Source organism: Apium graveolens, unplaced genomic scaffold (assembly GCF_009905375.1).
Source record: "Apium graveolens cultivar Ventura unplaced genomic scaffold, ASM990537v1 ctg7339, whole genome shotgun sequence".
Classification (NCBI taxonomy): domain Eukaryota; kingdom Viridiplantae; phylum Streptophyta; class Magnoliopsida; order Apiales; family Apiaceae; genus Apium; species Apium graveolens.
In genome coordinates this window covers 19,537-35,946 of record NW_027420246.1, presented here as the reverse complement: position 1 = coordinate 35,946, position 16,410 = coordinate 19,537, and the positions used below count along the sequence as shown (strand labels likewise).

At 33.6% G+C, this 16,410-nt stretch overlaps 2 protein-coding genes across 2 annotated transcripts; one reads left to right on the top strand and one right to left on the bottom strand.

The window, feature by feature from the left end:
- Positions 1–6,858: 6,858 nt before the first annotated feature.
- LOC141704043 (uncharacterized) lies at positions 6,859–9,082 on the bottom strand. Its single transcript, XM_074507390.1, has 5 exons — positions 8,490–9,082; positions 8,176–8,369; positions 7,869–8,019; positions 7,483–7,699; positions 6,859–7,287 (listed from the first exon to the last, which is right to left on the bottom strand). Exons 1-5 carry the CDS (start codon positions 9,080–9,082, stop codon positions 6,859–6,861), a joined length of 1,584 nt encoding a protein of 527 aa, XP_074363491.1.
- Positions 9,083–11,823: 2,741 nt separating this feature from the next.
- On the top strand, positions 11,824–15,154 carry LOC141704040 (protein MRG1-like). The gene is made up of 8 exons (XM_074507389.1): positions 11,824–11,931; positions 12,552–12,611; positions 12,712–12,725; positions 13,052–13,145; positions 13,708–13,812; positions 14,225–14,304; positions 14,594–14,763; positions 15,078–15,154. Exons 1-8 carry the CDS (start codon positions 11,824–11,826, stop codon positions 15,152–15,154), a joined length of 708 nt encoding a protein of 235 aa, XP_074363490.1.
- The last annotated feature ends 1,256 nt before the right edge of the window (positions 15,155–16,410 follow it).

Genomic DNA, 16,410 nt, shown 5'->3' with positions numbered 1-16,410 from the left:
AAATATGTGTGTATTTACATTAAATGCATATTTTTTCATGAAATACTTGTCAAATTACTTGTTTATATTTATAAAATGTTTGTATGTAGATGACAAACATTGATCGAAGTTGGATTGGAAATCACGTCGTTAACTCCCATATAGAGAAGTGGTGTAGATTTTTTTTTTAAATTTGCAAGAAAAAATGGAAAGAAATAAGATGGTAGAATGAAATGTCCTTGTAAATATTGTAAGAATTTGTATTGGTTAGATATTGAGGATTTTAGATTTTATTTGCTCGCTAAAGGGACACTTGAGGGTTACATCATATGGATGTCGATCATCGAAAAAGTGGGAAGGAAACGTTGTCGAACATCACATCATCATTATTGTATTTCGGAACCTCTTAGGGTAGAACAACTAGTAGATTTGAATGCGATGTTGAACGATTTTTCCAGAAGAAATCGTGAATTTTATGATACCGTGGATCGGGGAACTAGTAATGTAGAAGAAGATGGAAATGATATTGCCAAAAATTTGTATAAAGTGATTGTTGAAAATGGAGAACCTATTTATCCCGGTAATACAAAGTATACAAGAATAAGCTTTACTATGAATTTTCCAAATTCAAAAATAACTCACAGTATAGTAATATAGCTTTTGATAGTTTGCTTAACCTTTTCACGGATGTGTTACCAAAAAAACACACGTTTCCTCAAACTTATTTTATAATTAAAAAGATTATAAAGGGTTTGAGGGTTGAATATTGAAAATTATATTTATGTCAGCACGATTGTATGTTATTTTATGGAGATGAGAAGGATAAATTTGTGTGTGATATATGTGGTCAAGATCGTAATCGAGATGTTTCGAGAAAAGATGGTAAGAAAATACTAAAAATTCTTAAGACATTTTCCTTTTATTTCCTCGACTACAACGTATGTATATGTCATCAGATACATCCGATCATAGGAGAAGGTATAAGAATCGTGATATGAAAGATAAAGAAATCAGTCATCCTGCAGATGGAGAAGAGTGGAATCATTTTGACCGTTGATATCCATCATTTGCTCAAGAGATTCGCAATATAAGGTTTGGCCTTGCGACCGATGGTTTCAATCCTTTTGGCCCTACCGGAAAAAAACATAAAAAGTGTGTGGCCCTTGACTGTAGTTGCTTATAATCTTCCACCATCGACGTGTATGAAAAGGCCTTATATATTTATGACCGATATATTGCTGATTCCGAATAGCATTGGTAAAGATATTAATATTTGTCTAAGGCCTCTCATTGCCTCATTTATGGATCGATGAAAATGACAAGTCGCCTAGCGCACCTTATTCTTTCACTAGAAAATAACTTAAACTTTTGTGTCAATGGATAAGTTCTTTGAAACTTCTAGATAGCTAGTCTTCAAATATATCTCGTTGTTACAATAATGAGAAGTGTATATTTTATGAATTTAAATCACGTGATTGTTATATTTTTTTAAAAAACTTATTATCTCTTGCAATTCGTGAACTTCTACCGACACCTATTGTGGATGCCATCACGGTAATTTCAAAAACAAAAATCAATATTTGTGGTCATAGGTGGTTACAAAAAATGATTTGAAAATAATGGAAAAAATCGGTTCTTAAAGCATTGTGCTTGTTAGAAACAAATTTTCCTAAAAGTTGGTTTGATTTGATGGAACACTTGATTATACATTTAGTGGAAGAAATTAGACTTGATGGACCTGCTTATTGGTATTGGATATATCTGATTGAGCATTTTTTCGGGAAACTTAAACAAAAAGTCAGTAATAAAGCAAGAGTTGAGGGTTCAATTATCGAACATTATACGGAAGAGGATATTCTTGATATTTGTTCTCTTTTTCTTTACCTCTGATTCGGAGATTACTTTGCATCGTAATGACGTTTTGTTTGACGTACAAAATTCCGATAAATTAAAAGTTTTCAAAGAATACGTTCTTCTAAAATCTCCTGAAGTTCAACCTTACCTAAAGTACGAAGATCTTACCATAAGAATTTAAAAGGACTATGAATGAGCTTAAAAAAGAACCAAGAAAATGGAAAGGGAGACCGGGGTGTCCAGGTTGTTGTTAAAGCCATCATATTGGTCACTTTTATTTTGGAAAGATATGTTGAACAATTGGGAAACCAATAAGGGACATTCACATTTGTCATCCTCGGAGCCGCTAATCGTCAGCTCTTAAAAAGGTTGCATAGTGCCGATGCCCGGTCATTCAATACCATATGGGAGTTATCTTATTTAAACATCTACGCACACACTCAAGTTTTTATTACCAAACTATATATGCTAATATAATTAATTTATTGATATTAAGGAAATTATAAAGCAAAACAAGAAGAAATCAACCAGACTTGAGGTGTGGGATAAATGTCATAAGAGAGTCGGCTCTGATCCATAAAATCTCATCTACACTACTCTGCATGCCATGCACATTGCGGTAGTTATTCAAATAGTTTTAGTGTACATGCTTGCTTGTTTATATTATAAGTACTACAATTTTCTTTTGTTATAATTTCACTTGAAAACTGTGCAGGAATGCTATGTCTCTATACTTGAGTGGATGCACTTGGATATTACTCAAACAAGTATGAGGGATGACCTATAGGATCAGTGGATGGAAGCAACGGGGTTCCTCGAAGGTGAAAATGCTCGAGCCACTGACCTCATTCCTACACAACTACACGCTATAGAGATTCCACCAGAGGCGAAGCCGACTCATTCTCATCCGCGCCAATCCACATCGATTCGCTCATGAGATATTCGATGAGGAAATACCCACATTTGCACGCACCGCCCTCTTCTAACCCAAGTCAGAGGCTGCAATGGAATAATCTCATTGGTAGTGAGGTTGTTCACATTGTCGGAACATTAATTGAAGATATTGTCGAAAAACCTAAAACGCAGGTTCAACAGGTATATTGTAAATTTAATTTTATTCCTGCTTTTAAATTGGTTTATACAGGTTTATATATTTATATAGGAACAACTTTATTTGGAGGTTTAAAATGATTATACCACCAAGGATGAGGCTTCGAACAATGAGGATGGTCGCGGTGGTAATTATAGTGGTGGTTGTGCTGATGTTGGTGATGGTTGCCAAAATAATGATGGTGGATCATCTTCTTCTGTTTCTTTGTCGGATTAATTATAAAGTTCTATGAACTTTAATTAATTTAAAAATCGGAACTTCTGTTGTAAGTTAAGACAATTTTGATGCACCAGTTTGTTGGATGTCCGGTTATATCATCCTTAAAATTGGTATTATCTCGGTTTGTAATGAAATTTAACTTTTTTCTCGCTTAATATTTATCATGTATGTTTGTGAATATTTAGTTTTATTGGTTGAATGTTTTGTAGGTTGTTTGTGTACTTGAATTGCATTGTTGGTTTTGAAATTATATTATTGGTTTTGGAAATCCATTTTTGGTTTTGGAATGGCACTGCAGGAACTGCAGAAAACCATTATTTTTTTGTCTAAAAAACCCAAAAAAGCGACCGACCTAAGACATAACCGACCAAATTTTACCATAAATATGCAGTAAAAACCGACTACCAGAATACATAAATGACTGTATTAAAGAGTAAAACCGACCGTATCCTTAAATGTTTGTCGGTTAAGGTTGGTCGGTTAAGGTTGGTCGGTTATTGACATGTATAGCCACATGTACAGAAAAGACCCCACTTTCTATATATTGAGGTGGGACATAACTGACCGAGGTTAAAAGGGTTCAACAGGACCAAATGTTATAACTGACTAGGCTTAAATCGACCATATAAATTTGACATTTTTAGCTTTTTAACCGACCAATTCTTGATAAAACCACAATATTGATGCAAAAGGTTTGATAGAAGGTTTTGAAAAACAACATAAGGGAAGGCTATAATATGGAATGTTTAGGTTTTTGAATTGTACTGAAAGTTTGCATTTTTGTAGTTTGTTAAATTATGATAGTGATGTAGTGGCTCATAATAGTCAAATTAAAAATTTGGTCACAAATATTAATGTTGATTATGTGAATAATAAGGGGGATATTGGTAGCTGATGAAAATAGGGTAGTCTAAAGCATACCTAAAGGTAGATCATGATAATAGGATAGTTTTGAATTGTATTTTCCTACCAGGTATTTGGCTTCAAGTGGCGAAACACATTAATTGTTTTGTGCTCTAAAACTGTCAATGTCATGCTTAAAAATTTGACATCTCCAAATTAGTTCAATAACAACGAAGGTAAGCTTTATATAAAAAACTAAAAATTTTAAAATTTATGCATCTTGTGGTAATGCAAGCGCGTGTTGCAGATGTTAGAGAGGATTGTTAAACTGTTGCATTTATATAAAAATTCTCATTGAAAAAGATTAGTACATGAATTTCATTTTAACATAATAATGTTATTTATTTGACATTATATATGACTTTTATTTCGTCAGTGTTTTATATTTGAATGCTTTGTATTAGTTTGATAATGATAATCAAAGTTTTGATTATTTATCTATGATTGATTCGGCTTATTTTTGTTTTTGGCATGTATGTATGTATGTTTATATATATAGACATCATTTATATATTTTGTTTATTGACATCGTTCTTATTTTTTACATCGATTATTAACGGATATCTTAGTACGTGTCTAAGATATCGGATAGTAAGTAATGTCTGTGTATGTTTAATACATCAGTTATTTAGTTAGAAATGATGTATTATAGAGTCTTTCACATCAGTACAGAACCGATGTCAAAAACAGAGACTTTTAACTACCACTACGCCATAAACGACCTTATACAACATGATTAAGTGATGTTGCCGTAGAAAATTTTACCATATCATTATGATAATCTACCCTATTATAATATGTTTATATTATATTAGCATAGGTTTGTTAAAGTGTTGCCAAGCCATAGTATAAACTAAAATATTCATTTTTTATTAAAAAACAATTAAAATTCTGCTGAGTAGTCACACGTGGGTCCCACATGGGGGTTCCCAGTTGCTGACATGACCCCGGTGGGTCCCATCTGTGGGCTACATACTCCCCACGCTGCTGACGTGGCAGCTTTGGTCCCCACATTGGTGACACCACACTGCTGACGTGGCTGGTGGGTCCCGCATGTGTGCCCTACATTGCTAACGTGACAGTATGGTCCCCATATATGGGCCCCACACTGTTGAAGTACTATTGAAGGTTAAATAAAAATTTTGCACAACCTGGTAATTGAACCCGTGACCTCCCAGAGATACGTAGGCATCTCGTAAAGGCAGATTGAGTCACGAAACACGAGAGCAGCCATTAAAGGCCTTGAGCTCCCGAATCTTAGTATTAAATACAGCAAGTAATAACCTTGGTTTTTTATCCATAACAATTATATTTATGTGAGTATGATTGTATATTATTTTATGGATATGACAAGGATAAATTTGTGTATGACATATGTAGTCAAGATCATAATCGAGATGTTTTGAGGAAAGATGGTAAGAAAATTCTAAAAAAATTCTTAAGACATTTTTCTTTGATTCCTCGACTACAATGTTTGTATATGTCATCAAATACATCTGATCATAGGAGACGGTATAAGAATCGTGATATTAAAGATGAAGAAATTAGTCATCGCTTGGATGGAGATGAGTGAAAACATTTTGACACGTATCGAAGAAGCTTGATAGCAGCATCTATATGAGCTGTTGTTGGGTGTTGCATAAATTGAGTGAGGATATGGACATAAAAATAGATGTCAGGATGGGTTATTGTCAGATAAATGAGTTTTCCCATAAATGATATGGATGTGGGTCACTGAGGAAGGTTCTTGCTTCAACGTTGAGACGAAGGTGAATATCCATTGGAAGTTTCAATGGTGTGGCAGAGATAACATCAAATTCTTCAAGCAAATCCAACGCATATTTCTTCTGAGAGACAAAAAAATCCAGTTGTAGATCTGCTAATTTCAAGACCCAAAAAGTAGTTCACATCCCCCAAATCCTTCATCTTGAATGTTCCAGACATCATTTGTTTTAGATGATTGATTTCTGCAAGATTGTTTCCTACCAAGAACAAATCATCTACGTATACTAACACAAGAATGATAGAAGAGGACGTAGTGAGAGTGAACAAGCTGTAGTCGGAGAAAGATTGGACAAAGTGCAGATCTTTGAGAGTGTTAGATAGTTTTTCAGACCAGTTTCGTGGAGCTTGACGCAATTACACAGTGACTTCTTCAGTTTGCACACGAAATTCAGTTTTAGAGAAGAACACTCCATCTGGTGCAGTACAATATGACTGTCAATGCCACTATAACCCTGAGGCAATCTCATATAGACTGTTTTATATAGAGTTCCGTGCAAAAAAGCGTTTGTAACATCCATTTGCATAACGTGCCACTGCTGAAGAGCTGCTACAGCCAACAAGACTCTTACTGTTGTCATCTTGGTAAAAGGGGTGAATGTGTGTTCATAGTCCACTCCATAAATCTGTCTGTTCCCTAATATCAACAACCGAGATTTGTAACGTTCAATTGTTCCCTATGGTGTAAACTAAGTTTTATAGAGCCATTTGCAACCAGTAGCCTTTGCACTAGGTGGCAAGGTTATGATTTCCCATGTATCATTGGCTTCAAGTGCTGAAAGCTATAGATTCATGACATTTACCCAATTGACATCTTGAACAGCCTGTTTAAATGAAGTACGGTCTTTGTGTGTTGTTATAGAGGTTAGAAAACAGTCAAAGGTCGGGGTTATTTATTGTTCAGTTACTGTTACCAGATTGGCACTAGGTTTAGGAAAGGGCCATGTGATATAAGATTTCATCCGAGCTGGGGTTTCATGTTGTCGAGATGACCTTCTTCGAGGGGACTTTTAAATTTGTATAACTGTAGAAGGCTGTGAGTGGGGTACATTAGATGTAGCTTCGATAGGAGAAGGTGACACACTGGGCATAGGGCTTAAGGTTTCATGTGCAGAGAGTTGGTTGTCACTTGATGTCTGAGCATCACTCATAAGTTCAACAAAAAAATCATCATCAATATGCATATGCACTGTAGTTGTAGGCATCACAGTTGGCAAAGGTGACATATAGGGCTTAGGTATAGTCACATTTAAAGAGAAAATAGTTTCATTGAACGTCACATCTCTAGATACAAATGTTTGTATAGTGCTTAAATCTAACAGTCTATAGCCCTTTTGAGTAGGTGGATAGCAAATGCTAAGCACACAAGGGACACCTCTTGAAGCAAATTTATCTGAACTATAAGTAGGGTTAATAGCAAATGCTAAGCATCCAAAGCACTTCATTATAGAATAGTCAACAGATTCATTATTTAGCAATTCATAAGGAATCTTATTACTGAGAGTAGTTGAGGGTAACCTGTTAATTATGTAGGCAGCTGTGAGCATAGCTTCTCCCCAGAAAGAGATTTTGAGTCCAGATTGAAGCATAATAGCTCTTGTAACCTCAAGCACGTGTCTATGCTTTCGCTATACTCGAGCATTTTGTTGCGACCTGTAGGCACAGAAAGTCTGGTGCACAATTCCTTGCATCTGGAAAAATCTGCGGCATTTCGTATCGTCGAATTCCTTTGCGTTGTCTGACCGGATCACTTTAATAGATGAAGCAAACTGCCTTTGGACGAAATGATAAAAAGTTTCCATTGTCTTGAGGTAGTCAGATTTGTGTTGAAGTAAATACAACCAGGTCACTCTAGAATAATCATCAAGTATTGTCAGAAAATATGTAAACTTCTATCTTGTGCACACTTTGTACGGTCCCCAAATGTTTGTGTGCACAAGATCTAAGGGCTTGGTAGCATGTGACTCAATCAAGGAGAATGGAACCTTGTAAATTTTGCCATTGGGCATGTCAAGCACACCTTGCTACACCATGTATGCATTGTTTAATGCATTCTATAAACTTTAATTTAGACACAGTGGCATGCCCCAGTCTGTTATGCCAAAGAGTGTATTCATCTGCAAGAGTAGCTTTCGATGCAACAAAGGAAAGTTGACTGGTGTTCTCAGACACTGCATTAGATGGAGACAGATGATACAACCCATTTTAGAAAATTCCTTTGCTTTTAACAATATGAGTTTCAGCATCAACAATAGTACACTCAGTTGGAGAGAAGATAGCATAACAATCATTGTCCTGAGATAGTTTGTTAATTGACAACAAATTACGAGTAAAAACAGGGACATACGGGACATTCAAGAGTTTAAGACCACTTGCTAATTTCACATCTCCAAGATGAGTCACCATGGTTGTTGCTCTAGTTGGTAGATTCACTGTTACATGAGGTTTGGCATTCTTAACATTATGCAAGAGACCATAGTCTGCAGTCATATGATCTGTTATGCCCGTAGCCATAATCCACCTTCCAGTTTTAATACCAACATTGTTACATGTGATCATTCCCGAGATTGGACTTTCCAAAGCATCTTCATTATAATCATGTGACAATGACTGAGATGGGATGAGCTGAAGAAGTTGTTACAGTTGTTGAGGGGAGAACACAATTGGTTGTTGAGTTATGTCAGATGGTGTAGAACCCATGGCCACATTTGCAGCAGGAGGACCTTTAGGAGAAGCACCAACTCGAGAGCTATTCCACCGTGCATTAGGTACAGACACTCTTGAATTGGATGGAGAAGGTTTGTGTTTATAGTTCCATCTGGGTGAGCCTACAATGTTCCAGCATTTGTCCCTAGTGTGCCCCTTTCTACCACAGACTGAGCATGACAATGACCTCTCTGCACTCACAGAGGTTTTGCTGAGCATAGCAGACACATCTGTATCATACGAATAGGCACCTTTTAAAACCTCTTTTTGTGACTCCTCTTGTTGAATGACAGCACAAGCCATTTCAACACTTGGTAAGGGAGTAATCATTAACATCTGGCTGCGTTGAGGAGTGTAAATATCATCCAATCTATTAAGAAACTGAAATAATTTTGCCTCTTCTTTTTGAGTGTGAATAAAAGTCAGCAATTGATAGACATCTTCACCTACAGTTATCACAGCAAGCAATTGGTTCATAGACTCCAATTCTTCCGATACACTACTTAGAGATGTAAAATAATCTACCATAGTAGATTATTTGAGTAGATATAAAGTATGAGTTAGCTTATATTTGAGTAGATGTAAAATATGAGTTAGCTTATGGTAGATTATTTGAGTAGATGTAAAATAATCTACCATAGTAGATGTAAAATATGAGTTAGCTTATATTTGAGAGACATCTTCACCTACAATACTCACAGCAGGCAATTGGTTCATGGACTCCAATTCTTCCCATACACTACTTAGAGATGTAAAATAATCTACCATAGTAGACCATTTTGTTTCATACCATACCCCTATTTACTTAGCTTATATTTCCTGGAACCATGAGTTAACTAAAAACGCTTTTCTAATTGTTTCCAGACTTCGGAAGTAGAAGTAATAAAAAGCACAAACTTTTTAATAGTGACAGAAACATTATTGTGAATCCAGCAAGTTACCATACTATTACACATATTCCATTGAACTAGCCTCTGTCTGATCTGTAGCACTTCGAATCTCCGTTCCGTGTACAAAACCCAGCTTTCGTTTGGATGATAGTTGAATCTCCAAAGACCGCTTCCAAGATCGATATTCATCAGATCCTCGAAGTTTTGTGACTCTAATCGACAACTGGTTATCAGAGGGATGCAGAAACAGTAGGTTTTGCATATCTGAAAATGAAAACTTACTCCCACTCGCCATTGCAGACACACCACACAAACACAGATGTTTTTAAACAACTAACAATACAGGAACACAAACAAAACAAAGACACCACAAATATACAGAAAAAATCACAAAGAAAATAGCTCGATGCAAATCACTCTTCACACACCAATCTTCACCTGCTGCTCTGATACCATAATCCTTTTATAAACACAAATAGCAAAATGAAGAAATGAGAGCACAAGAAATGCACAGCATAAAAGGAGTCTCAATTAGATCTGAAAAACTCAATTGAACAACATTATATCCTTCCAGCATTATACCACCACTACAGAACAATATTGTTGTACTATGTTACTTAGCCTCCAAGACTAAATATAGATAAAGACATATATGACCTTAAAGCTTATTACAATTAAAATGTTCAGCAAGAAAGAGTAAGAAATAAAACAAAATGTGGCTACTGTGGACCTAGATAATTGGCCACAGGAGACCATCAATATTAGTTATAAAAAGATTTATTCAAGACTACTCCTAAAAACTCTCAATGCCACAATCCACATAGATATGCCATAGCTACATGACTAAAACATACAAATAGAAAAACAAATAACTCCCAAGTTTAGAAAAACAAATACCACTTCTTTTCCAGTCGATTTGGGTCATTTATGATCGTAAACATTTCCAAATGATCATTTTCTAACCAAATGCAGAGATTTATAATAGTAGACATTTCCATATGACATTTTTTCAACCGAGTTTCTTCCCCTTTGAATCTGAGGCGGACTACCACACTGTTCCTGGGCCATAAGATTGGGACCTACAAGAAATATTACCGATTGAACTTGGTCGATTTTGGTAATATTTCTAACTGATTATATGGTTGGTTGTTGGTTTGGTTCAGTTTGAGAAGAAAAGAAAAATAGACAACTAAGGGTCGGTACTTGGTTGATTATGTACTTAAATATGACCATCCACATTGGTTGGTTATATTGAGTTGGAAATGTGAAGCCAAACCAACAATGCACAACGGTAGTATTTGTGGTGGTGACTTATGGCCTTTCTTTTCTTGTAGTGGGAATATTGAAGTGGTTCATCCTATGTTCTATGACAAGCTAAACAGACTATTAATAACCAATCTATCTACGAGTAGAGATGGGAGTTAGAAACCAAATTAACCAACTAAGAGTAATAGTATCATTACGCCAATTTTTTTTATAAAGAGTTATATAATAAGATCTAAATTTTGTTTTGGAAATCATGTACATGAGGCTGAGGATGACCCATGAGATAATAACATTTTCTCATATAAATACAAGAGTGTAAGTTTGTAATTTTAAGATAACTTACTAGTATTTACTGAAATGGCATTAAATTTATATGGTAAAAGTTTATAACCTCAGTGAGTTACGTGAGGTCATCCTTGGACCATTTTTCTCAAAAATATTTATTAGTGGTTGCAAAAATTAAAACATAATAAATCTAATTAAACTATGAGTATTTTAATAATAAGATTTTTTAATCAGAATTTAATTTCTACTCAAATTTATTCACAAATAGTAAAATACCTAAATTAATTAAAAATATCGCTATAAAGTAAAAAATTACAAAAATAATTATAACTATATTTTTTTGTAACTGAAAAAATCTTTTAATAAAAGTGATTAAATATTGTGTCCAAATATGAAATACCACTAAAATATTGTGCCTAATATATGTTTTTAATTAAAACTGTCTTCATAATAAATGTATTTTTTAAAAAAAGTTATGCGTTATAAAATATCCCTTCTTAGTCTTAGACTTTATAGATCTGGTTCATAAGATTGAAAAAAATTCATAATATAGGTTCTAAATAAAACTTTCAAAAAAATAAATGTATTTTTTGAAAAAAGTGTCCGTTATAAAAACAAGCACTCTCTTAGTCTTAGACATTTAGATCTGGTGCAAAAAAATTAACAAACTATTAGCCAATCAGTCAGTCAAGAACAGGTACTTCTATCCTATGTAGCCAAGTTTATGTTTATAAAGAGTTATGTAATAAGGTCTTGATTTTGTTTGTTTCAAAAGGGATATAACAACCATTGTAATTGTAGGTTGAAAGAAACAAAATTCATACAGAAATGGGACGATCAAACAGTGGAGTCTCAGGCGATTCTCTTACAAACAGTCTTTATCTTGAAGGTGAAAAAGTCCTGGCCTTTTATGGTGGCAAGTGGTATCCGGCCAAGGTATCGCACTTGCAATTTTATCTTTTAAGTTTTTCTTTATCATTGGAGTGATTCCTATCTGTTTTAATTAATGTGTGTGATTGAATTTGGGTGATTTACATTGATTGCTCATGATATAATTATATGGGAAGGGAAAATAATTGATGCATTGTTATTTCACAATTCTCTTATTGTATCGTCACATTATTTGAAGAAGTTAATACATACTTTGAAGTTCTCTTATTGTCCTCAAGAGGATTCACATTATTTCAAGAAGTTAATACATACTTTGAAGTTGTCAAAGTGCTTATTTGGCAAACATCATATCAAACATCACAATTTGAGGATTAAATCCCAAAGATGTTGATTTTTTCTGTGCACTTATACTATAGTGACTATGTCCAAATACATGAAATGTGCACTAAGGTATTTAGTTTTAGCTCCTCATGAAAGTCATTGTTGCATATTTATTTTTTCTTTTATCATTAATATAGCGTGATTCCGTAAGCTATTTACCACCTTGCTGCATATATTTGAGCAATTGGTCAGTCATCTTTTGTGCTTTTATTGCCTTTGCATCTTTAACATTCTTTTGGTTTGCTTTTGCAATAAAAAAGGTATAAATTCTATTTTCTTTATAGGTGCGCAAGGTTGAATACGAGAAACAAATAGAGGCATGGACATATTGGGTTCATTATATTGTGAGTATTGCTTTATTAAAACCTTGTATTTTTTCATGAGCAATGAATATTATTAGTATTAATCATTTTTTAATAACCTATTGTCACTTTATATGTGCAGGGTTGGAATAAAAGGTTAGTAAGAGGAAGCACCTTACATTGAGAATAAAATACTTTTTTCTAATAAATTTTTTGTTCTATAATTTCTTTCCTTAATACGTTTGTGTTCTTGTAATTAGATCAATTATAGTAGTCTTTATATTATGTTAAATCCATTATTATCTTATTTATTATTGTTATAATAGCTAATTTGAATATTATTGAGTGGGTTACATGCTCATGAAAAGTTCTTTAGTTCAATGTTTGTTCAACTATTTTATGTTCATATTTTTTCTAATAGCTTGCTTTTTAAGCATGTTAGCCTCCTCCTAGAACATTGTTAAAAACTTTCAAACTCACAGGTACGATGAATGGATATTAGATGCTCAACTCCTCAAGAAATTTAGTGAAGAATGTTCTCAAAAGCACTTGGGGAAGCGTGGTAGATCAGCTATGGTATATTTATATGCACAAATATTTTGTATTTGTTTCAACCTCGCCTTCTTTTAATTAATATTAATACCTATGTTATGGTCACATGCAACAAGAGGTGGTTCCAAGATACACCTTGAGGTGGTATGCAAATAATAATTGTCATATTCTTAGTAAGATAAAAGTGAAGGTTCTTGAGTTATAATCCAATTTTTGAGAAAGACCGAAATGAACTCCAAGAATGTAAAGTATTTTTGCCATTCGAGGTTCAAACAATGATAAAAGACTAACACTTTGATTACAAGAGGTTGATGGTTTCAAGTTAATTATGCTCTCAATTGTTATTTAAAAATGACAAGTGCATATTTTCATGATGTTGTTAATGCTGTGATAATATCTAGTGATATTTTTATTGTTAGATCACCAATGTCACTCAATTTTTGTGCTATCCATTATATCTTGTGCCTTATTTTATATTAATAATAATTATTATCTTTTAGATCTTGGATAGACTCATATTTTAATTGTTTCTTACATTTTATTTTTCAGTCAGTTAAATGCTATTTCAATTTTTGTTATTTATCAGGAGGATCCTTTAATAATGGAGGAAAATAAGTTGAGTATTGAAATACCACAGGCACTCAAGACTCAACTTTTGAATGATAGAGAATATGTAACAAATTCATCAAAGGTACTCGAATTTCTGTTTTACTAAATTAAACTCTTCACCTCGTTTTATATAATCTTCACTGTACAAGTTTCTAACCAGGTACACATCATATATTTAGCTCTAAGTCCATCCTATAATCTTAAATGAAACTATCTTATATTTTCAGTTAGTTGATATATTTTTTAAGCAAAGGTGTGGAGCAGGGGGAGTTTAGAATCAAACTCATCATCTACATTTCTTGTAAACCTCTTCTGGCACTAACTCGATTGGGAATTCTTTGATCCTAATATAATGTTAATTTAACTTTTTCGAAATTTTTCAGTGATATGAATTAGCTCCCTTGAACTGCCCTTGATATTATACCTTCATAGTTAGTGTACCGTATGTGATCTATGTATCCTTCATACTTATATCCTTGCCTGGTGACTTACAGCTTGTTGGGCTCCCGCGTTCTCCCAGCGTCGATGGCATTTTGAAGATGTTCAATGAGTTCAGGGTGAATGAAGATGAGGAGTAAGTTTCTTATTTATAATTGATGTTAGTATTGAATTATTTGAGAATATGTGTGCTTAGGCTTAAATCCTACAATGTATTCTACAACAGTTTGTTCTTTATATGTAGGTCAACATCAAAAAGAAATAACTGACTTTTACTTTCAGTGATATAATAAAAAAATATTTGATGTCACTAACTTTTGTTGTTTTATTTTGTAATATTTCTTTATATATAGTTCCACGGCCTAGGTGTTTCTGTTGATCTAGAAGTCATCTAACTTCTGACATGCTTTGCTTTGGGGTTAAAGGTTAAGAGAGACAATTCCAGAAATCTTAAAAGGTTTGTGCAATTACTTCAACAAAGCGTTGTCCACAAAGCTTCTCTACAAAACTGAGCTCCAGCAATATGACGAAGTGCGTGCAAAGAATATCCAGCCTTCAACCATATATGGAGCTGAACATTTTTTGCGTCTTTTTGGTAAGCTAGACAATTCTTAGAGAGCTATTTAGATTATTTTAAATGAAGTTTCATGGTATTTTCTTTTCTATACATGCTATTTTTTTTTTAATTTAATATGGTGGCTAGGTACTATAATGCTTGCAGAGACTTTGAAGCATCAGTTTAAATAGTATGAAACTATTTCATTTCAAGACCTATCATGCTACTAGACTTTTTGGCTATATATAAATGACAAGAGTTTCAGACATAGACCAAGTTTGCCTGTACCTCAAATCAAGGCTTTTATGATGGGGAATTCTTTAATGTTAATTGATCATCTATTTCAATTACAGTTAAGTTGCCAGGTTCTTGCGTGCTTGCTACATTTGACGAGGAATCACTGCTGAAACTTCACACAAGAGATAATTGAATTGCTGAAGTATGTCTCTTTCTTTTGATTAACTGCATTGCAGAAGATGTTCAGTGTTTTACTAATTCTACCAACAAAGGCTGCCGTCCTACAGGTTTATATTAACTTTCTTCAGTCCTATGGTCCTATAATTTCTTTTTATTCCAAAATAAGGAGATCATGTTGGCTTTGTTCCTCAATTTGCTTTGCTGAGCCAATACTAATAAACAACACTAACCATATTGTGTGCAGGTTTTTGGAGGCCAATCAGAGTACATTTATTCCTTTCTAGCTACTCACAAGAACCATGAAAATTTGGATATATACCTAGATGAAATAAGAAATATTGAACTAAGATGCTTTTATTTTACTTACCAAATATTGAACTAAGATGCAGTTACCATACTGCTAAACACTTTATTTTAATTACCAAATATTGAACTAAGATGCTTGCTTGTTTTTAGCTATATAGCTGGCAGGAGCATGTGTTGTTTGTCATTGGCTTGTTATGTGTTAGTAGTTTATTAATCAGCAATTTGGTGTTACTAGTTTATTTAAGCACCAATAGCTGATGTAATTGGCAGTTATTTATTAGTGTGTATTTTAAGATGATAATAATATTTAGTGGTTGTTAAGGAAAAAAATAATCATATAAGCTAAGGCTGATAGTATATACTTTGTTCTTAGGAAAAAAATACACCATTGAACATATACCTTAACCATCTTTTACTTAATTGATAATAATATTTCGTGAGTGGTAGCAAAAAAAAAATTAATCATATCCTAAGGCGCAAGGTAGAGTTCTTTTTAGTTAAAAAAGGTAATAAAAATAAGTATAAAAAAATTGTCTAAATACCTACATTTTAAACTTATTTAAAAAGTATATTAGTTTTAAAAATTTATTTTCAAAATAATATTTTTGAAAAAAAAAGAGGTAATCCGACCAATAAAAGCCGCACGAAAATTCGGCAAATTAAACCGACTGACCGCGTATCGTCGGTTATTACTGTATGATCGACAAAATCATACCGTTTTTGATGACGTGCAACATTAAAATCGAGGCACAGAGATGGGGTCGATTTATATTGCTGAAATGGCACGAATACACTGACCCTCGATCATGGTTGATTATGAGTTTACCAGAAAAATATTAAAAAGTGATTTTATTTAGAAAAATTTGTACATTTTACCATGGAACACATAGTTTTGTACGAAAGTTCATAACTCAAGGATAGCCGGTTTTAAGCTCTCATATCTCCAAATGAGTAGAAATTGAA